General features: G+C 34.4%; 1 protein-coding gene across 1 annotated transcript; it reads left to right on the top strand.

Annotated features, from left to right (window-relative positions):
• The first annotated feature begins 1,468 nt into the window (after positions 1-1,468).
• Positions 1,469-3,389, top strand: LOC132168748 (class V chitinase-like). The gene is made up of 2 exons (XM_059579784.1): positions 1,469-2,609; positions 3,133-3,389. Exons 1-2 carry the CDS (start codon positions 1,469-1,471, stop codon positions 3,387-3,389), a joined length of 1,398 nt encoding a protein of 465 aa, XP_059435767.1.
• Positions 3,390-8,291: the final 4,902 nt, after the last annotated feature.

Raw genomic sequence — 8,291 nt, 5'->3', positions numbered from 1 at the left:
TAGGACTTCTACTATAAGTCAAACAAAGAGTCCAATTACACATAGTAGAAAGACTCCAAAACAAACTTGGACAAATGTCTCCTAAACCCAAAAGGAGTAGAGAACTAGTGGGGCCCACGTGTGATGGGTGGCAAGTCACACCTAACATGTCGGACTCAGCATCGACGGTTATGGCCGGCATGAGTTTACGGGGCCGGCGTCGAAGATGGGTTCGCTGGAGACTAAGTTTTGGGAGGGAGGAGGGTGTAAATAATATTTTATTTGTTTATTATTTTATTTTACATTTATTTTTTAAAATGTAAATAATATTTTATTAATTTACTTATAGTGGGACAGGTGGCTTGATGGTGGCTCTTAGATGACATTGAACGGTTCAGATTAATAAAATTTGGGATGGGCAATTTTAAGGCCAAGGATCCCGGTCCGTAGTTGGGTGCTATAGGGCATTTAATTAACTGTAAGGTACGTACAATTAGGTATTGGTCATGTCTCAAAATAATATATATTTATTAGACACGTGGTATGATTTGGTTGAAGATCGAGGACGCAATCGTATTCCACTGGATCAGAAAGAGACTCCAACGAGCAAAAGATGGGAAGAAAAAGCTGATCAAATTAGCAGTGCATATACGTACACTATAATAACTCATTTAAAATTATCTGATGAAACGTGTGTATTTGCTTTTACAGATTTGTTGGATGAAAATTGTTGTTGAAGCTATTGACGAAGGCTGCAGTTTTTATGGGTAGGTCTTGGTAGATATATCTTGATAGCTACCCATTGGGAATACATTAAATGTTCCATTGGGATACTTGAACGTTTGGAATTCGGAAGATGGGTACAATATCAAAGTTATTTATGGGGAAATCAGTTTGTTTATTTTATGAGATTACAATAAATAATGTTAATTATAATTTGGGTGTTGGTTTGTAATACAAGATTTATTAAAAAAATGTATATATTTATTTCGGTGCATTATAAAGGAGTAGCTCAATCGGTTGGGGACCATGACTTATAAAGCGGAAGTCACAAGTTTAAATCTTATTTCTCTTGTGAGGACATGTAAAAAATAAATAAATTCCAAATGTTTGGCTTGTTCAACACGCCTTTCCTCTCATGTATGCCTTTGCACTAATAAGCTTGCTAATAGAAACTGATCATGACAATGCGTCACGGAAGCGTGACGCTAGCCACAGATTCTTAATTCCTGACCCTACAATGCGGCGATTAATTAATGGAGCAACCAACAATAATCAATCAGATAATTTACTAGCTAGTAAGCAAGTAAATTACTCCAAGAGGGAAAAAAGAGAGGAGGTAAAAGCTAGGAAAGCCTACTGCCTATATATAGGCTTGCATTCTCTTCTGAAAACTCCAAGCAACCTATATATATATAGGCTTGCATTCTCTGAAAACTCCAAGCAATATCTCATTCTCATAGCTATTAGCCTAGAGCAAGCTACAAAGATGGTGGGCAGATGGTGGGGAAAATGCATTATAGCATTTCTCATCACCTTCCCTTCAATAGCTCGCTCTAATACTGCTATTGCGGCTATTATTCCCCCGGTGAAAGCCGGATACTGGTATTGCCACAGTGACTTCCCAATCCCGGTGCCTAGCATACCTTCCCAGCTTTTCACCCATCTTTTTGCTGCCTTTGCGGATGTCAAACCCAACACCTATGAAGTCACCTTTCCTGACGAATATAGGGAGCGGTTCTCAACCTTCACCCAATCCGTGCAAAATACAAACAAGAAGGTCAAAACCCTTTTATCCATCGGTGGATTCTCTGGTGCTACCTTTGCTTTAATGGCTAGCCAACTTAGTACCCGCAAATCATTCATAGATTCCTCAATAAAGCTAGCAAGGTCTAACGACTTCCATGGCCTTAGCCTCCACTGGCTGTACCCCTCAACAGCGGCCGACATGACCAACCTTGGCTCTCTCCTCGATGAATGGCGTGCAGCCGTTGACAAAGAGTCCGAGCTGACCGGAAATGACCGGTTGCTTCTAGTCGCAGCGGTCAATTACACGTCGTCGACGTCGCCCACAGTCACATATCCCGTTAATCAGATTGCAAGGAAGTTGGACTGGATCAACGTAGTGGCGTATGACTTCTATAACCCCGCTCTGTCAGGGAATAGAACTGGACCTTTTGCTGCATTGCGCAGTCCACAAATCAATGCAGAAACCCCACCTTGTGGGCATAACATCGTCAGTGCTTGGCTTGCAACAACTATGCCTGCCAATAAAATTGTCCTTGGCCTTCCATTTTATGGCGCCGTATGGCGCCTAGTAAATGAAAATAACCGAGAAATATTTGTGGCGGCTGCTGGACGGGCTCAAAGTGATAAAGTATATATTAATGACTTAGATGGGACCTTACCTTATAACCAAATCAAGTATTTCATAGAGAAACACCCAGGTGGCAGACATGATCACAGTGACGAATATGTTGTAGACTATTTCAGTGCTGGGAATACTTGGATTGGTTATAATGATATTCAAAGTATCAGAGCTAAGGTTGAATATGCTAGGGGAAAGGGATTGCTTGGTTACTATGCATGGCATGTGGGCGGCGATAGAGATGGGACTCTTTCAGGAGCAGGTTAGTATGTTTATATCTTTCCTAAATCATGCATCTACGTACAATTTGCCTTTGAAGCATATATATGAGGTTTTTTTTTTTTTTGTCACATACACGTGTCTCTGTTTTGATATGTGCATGCATCGTCCATATTAATTCTCACTTGTTATGTATGTTTAATGCTAATTACTTGTAAGGTATATATGAGTCTGTGATGCAAAGTTAGCTCAATCACCTCCAAAGGTCTCCTGACCGAGCTGGGTGGTCGAATCACCCTAATGACTTTGGGCCGAATAGCTCATCCCCACCCCTTCTAACCTGTTTATAGTGTGGCGGTAAGGGTTTTAAGATAATTATTAGGTGTGCTAGAGAATATTTGCTATTTTTTAAATGTTGCCGTACGTGTCAACATGTAATTTGAAGGTGTAAATCAAGGGTTTTACTTTTACCTCATCCTTATTGAACTCAAACTCTTCCTATTTGAATTTGTAAGTCTTCATTAATCATTCTAACTTGTAACTTGTAATTCTTATTGCTATTGCAGCTTTTGGCGCATGGCCAATTCTCGGACCTGAGCAGGCCGACATCGGCAACGGCACTGACATCAGCATCGCTGACTCCACCGACACCGGCAATGGCACCACCACCGGCACCGGCACCTCCACCTCCACCGCCACCGGCGTCGGCACCGTCACCGGCACTGTCACTAGTACCATCACCAGCACCAACACCAACACCAACACTTTCATCTGCAACAACACTTGTCTGGCACCCACATCGGCACTGGCTAGCTCGGTGTGAACATTCAAGCCACTTATAATATATGTCGTAATCGTTTGATCAGAAGCTTGCATTATCCACAATAAGGCCAACTATCATATGTGTTATAAGGCCAATAATCAAACCCTCGTGTATTTGTATCACAGAAGCTTGTATTATCAACAATAAGGCCTCTTAATTAAGATACATGTCCATTGTGTTAAGAAGCTTGTATTGTGTACAATAAGGCCAATTATCAAATATGGTGTGTTGTAAGGCCAGTAATTAGATATGTTGTATTATTTGGAGCATATATATAAAGAAGCTTGTATTATTGATAACTACCGCATAACCAATGCTTTACACGGGATTCTTCATTATAATTTAATTTAATTTTTTTTTACTAGGATTTTCTATTGTACTTTTCATTATAAGTTGTAAAAAAATATATCATGCCTCTTTAAATAAAAAGACATACTAAATGCTATACATCAATATATTACTCAATATAGTGACACACAATTACAATTTACACAGAACATTGTATAGATGTATAAATTGCATAAAATTTTACTATCACAAGGCCCTTAATTTTAGTTTAATCCATATAAATTAAAACATGTTAAAATCTTCGTTCCTACCGGAAAGAAAAAAAAAAAAAAAAAAGGAGACAGAAAACTTGGATTGCATATGATTATAAAAGTATTAATAGAATGTTAGCAAGGATCTTTAATATTATTGATGTGATACATATCCATATAATTTTGAGCCATTAGAAAATGTAAACAACAAAATAAAAGAAAAAAAATCTTTCAATCAATGCAATCAAATAATCCTCCCAATGACTCACATCACATTCAATGCTTAATTATCGCTATGGTGTTTCCAAAGCGTTTAGGGAATGTTAGGTGCTCTCCAAGCGTTTATATTCATTTTCTGCATAACAATCAAATATATTTTAATCTTCTTTGCTTTCAAAAGCATAAAAAACACTTTGAAAAATATACCTGAAAATCCGAGTAAATCTTACAAAAGAAAAAAAACCTATAAAACGATCAAATGAATTAAAACATAAGACCCTTAATTTTAGTTTAATATATATAAATTAAAACATGTTAAAATTGTGTTCTGATATGATTAATTTAAAATCAAAAGAAGTATAAAGGGAAAAAATATAAGAAAAAACATTGATTTTGATTATTAAAGCATTAATAGAAAATTAGTATGAATTTCTGATAAATAAATTTTTGCCTTCTTTTGCTTTAAAAAAAAAAAAAAAAAATCACTTCCAAAATATGCCTAAAAATCGAAGTAAGTCATAGAAATGAAAAAAAAAAAAAAAAATCCCTTAAATCATTCCAATGAATAAAACACATAAGACCCTTTATTCTAGTTTAATCCATATAAAGTAAATCATGTTAAAATTTATGTTCCCTTATAAGTAGTTTAAAATGAATAGAAGTACAAAAAAAAAAAAAAAAAAAAATAGCAAGAAAACGTGGATTCTGAATCTCTGATTATCAAATCATTAATAGAAAATTAACAGGAATGTCTAATATTATTGTTGTAATACTTATTTTCAAATACAAATAAAACCCACATAATTTTGAACATTCAAAAAAATATAGAACAAAAATAAATAAGAATATTTTTTTATGAGTACAATTTTTTTTTTTTTTTTTAAAAAAAACTTTTATTTTACACCTTTTCTAATAGCTAGCTAGTAAAGCCCACAAAGACATGCTTGATACCAAACAAATTAAAACATTAATTGGTGAAAAAAAAAGGAAGCCTTTGGCACATTTTATCCGTAGGTGGGGATCGTTCGATCTTCACTGAAATAGCTAGCGACAAAGCAACCTTTCAACGGCGAGAAATGCTAGGCCTCATTTTCCTTACCATATTTTGTTTTTCTTCAAATGGATTCAAATCCACCATTGGATTTTTAGATCTACATGTGGGTCCTACGTATTCAATTGTGGATTTAAAAAAGATTTCCAAATAATAATCTATATATATATATATATATATATATATATATATATATATTTTTTTTTTAAAAAAAATTATTATAATTTAAGAGTAATTTTTTAATTTCATAAAGTTTACATGAACGGTCATTTCACTTTTAAACCGTCAAATTTAACCTCAAACCTTAACGGGAGGGGTGAGCTTGCAGATTTTTTAAAGTTCAATACACTAAATCGAGAGTTTTGAAACTTTTGAGACAGATTGTAAAAGCAATGAAAGTCCTGGAGGATTAATTGAAGTTTTCCAAGAAAAAAGTTCTTTTGATTAACTATATAAGAAAAATTCAACATACCCATCTCAAATCTCAATTAACAATGTCCCCTCAAACTACGGAAAACAATTTAATATTCTGCCAATGAAAAAAAAAAAACCCCTTAATAAAAAAAAATCTAAAAATATTAATTAAAAATAAAAGGGAAAAACTTAGAGGGTTGCCCTGGGGGACGTTGATAAGTACTTTTTGATAGTTTAAGTAAACATTGTCCCAAATCTAAAATTTAGGAGTGGTAGCTTGTAAGGGATACAAGAACTTTTCCAACTAATTATTTTGATACGTCTCAAGAGGTTGCTCAATAGGCTAGGGACCACGCCTTATGAAACAGAGATCACTAGTTCGAATTTCCCATTTCCCCCTCTTGTGTGGAAATGTCAAAAAAAAAAAAAAAACGAATTATTTAGATAGGTTAGAATATTTATTGTGAATGCTCTTACGTAATTAATTTGGATTAATATATGTGTACTTGGTCCTGCCGTCCTTGGCGGAAGCGCATTCATGTACTCACTGACTTTCTAAGTAAGAGACTACGTACACCATGTTCTGGATCTATATCGTCAGATTGTTATATTTATAAGGGTTAAATACTTCAGACCCTCCTGAGGTTTCACAACTTTATTTTTTCTTCCCTCTGGGGTTTCATTTTTATCACAGGAGGTCCCTGTGGTTTTGATAATAGACCAAGTTAGTCCTCCGTCAGTTGACCGTTAGTTGACTTAACGGAATTCCTCGTGGACCAATCACATGTTGATACGTGGCACCAACTTAATTTTTTTTTTTTTAAAAAAAAAAATTAAAAAAAAAGTATTTTCGAAAAAAAAAACAAAAAGAAAAAGAAAAAAAATTGGGGGTGGCTCTTGGCCATTTGGGGGTGGCTCGGCCACCCCAATCCGGCCAGATGGGGGTGGCTTGTATGTGGCTGGAGTATTTCCTTCGGTCAACTTGACGAAATCAAAATAAGGTATCAATTATTTACATTTTTTTTTTCCTAAATAGTCAATGATTTACTTAAAAAATACCCAGGTTACAATTCAGTCGAGTAATTAGGAACAATTTCTTAACTTTTTTTTTTTTTGGATAAAATAAAAAATTTATTAAAGAAACTAAAAAAAAAACACTTCTTCAAAACAAGACTGCCTAAAAAAAAAAAAAATTCAAAACTCAGCTAAAGACCAATTAAGAGCATTAGCAGCAGCTTCCCAACCATTTTTCCTCAATTTAGGGAATAAAACTACTTTTTGATTTCCTATAAAAAAAACACTTTACAATAGATTCCCTTATTTTTCCCTATATGAATTAAGGAAAATAATAAAGGCACAACTTAAACCAAATTTTGGCACAACTTTTCTTTAAAGTTTTTTTTTTAAAAAACTGCATGTGGAGGAGAGAGAGCGCCTTAAACTAGAGAGAGAGAAATTTGGTCTAAAAGTTGAGTTTAAGTTGTGGCTGTATCACACCCCATGAAGTAAATATTATTTCCTTTTATCATTGTAACCAATGAGAGAAGAGAGATGAGAGAGAATTGTTGGGACATGTGAAGGAGAGAGGTGAGAGAATCAGTTTTTTATAATATAATAATGCATTGGGCATCTATAGTGTTTCCCAATACATTGGGAAACACTGTAGATGCTATTTGATGTTATTTATATTTAGGGTTTCTGATATGGGTGTTTTTCTGATTTTTTTGAGATTTTTCCTAAATATAGGAAAGAGAATGAGCTATAGGAAGTCTGCTGCTAGTGCTCTAAGAGAAGAATCACGGACACCTGCATTGAATTTGGATCTAACCCAACATTTAACCTCCAAACAAAGTAACGAGAATAAGGTTGTATATTAAATTACATAGAATAATGTATAGAAGGGGCTTATATATATAGTTTAATAATACAGACATAATATGTACATAATCAATGTGTAACACACCACATATAATCTAACACTGAAATATCTTTTTCTCTTTTGGAACAAACTAGCCAGCATTTTCCTCGTACCATAGAACATACGACCCCTAATTTGAGAATTAAAATTGTTCGTAATTCATGCAATAAATATTACAAAATTTTTAGATCCCAACCACGTACCTATACAAAATTTGAACTGCCTGCCACTAGGGGTGGCAAAATGGGTACCTGACACGACCCGATTACGACCCGCGGGTACCCGTTACACGATTAGCCTATACCCAGACACGACCCGTTTAACTAAACGGGTAATCGGGTTTGACACGATTATGACACGAAAATAGCCGGGTAACCCGACACGACCCGTTTTACCCATTTAAAATAATCGAGTCTAATCGGGTAGATACGACCCGATTACCCTAAACTATAAAATTAAAAATAAATAAATAAATAAAATAAAATAAAATTCAAAATTGTAATAATAATACTAATACAATAATACATCAATATAGTCAATGCAAAAAATTGAGTTCCAAGAGATTAAAGACTTTAATAAAGGATAAGAAAAAAAATATATATATTGGAAAGTGACTGTAATTGACAAATTGTATTCCAAAATAAATTACTAAACTCATAATTTCACCTAAACTTAAAAGTTAAAAGTTAAAACAAGTAAGTTCATTTATTAAAATAGTCCACTTATTATTTAGTCCCACATGTAACAAAAGTGTTAAAAAA

Source organism: Corylus avellana, chromosome ca1 (genome assembly GCF_901000735.1).
Source record: "Corylus avellana chromosome ca1, CavTom2PMs-1.0".
In the NCBI taxonomy this organism is placed as follows: domain Eukaryota; kingdom Viridiplantae; phylum Streptophyta; class Magnoliopsida; order Fagales; family Betulaceae; genus Corylus; species Corylus avellana.
This window is presented reverse-complemented; position numbering and strand designations above follow the sequence as displayed.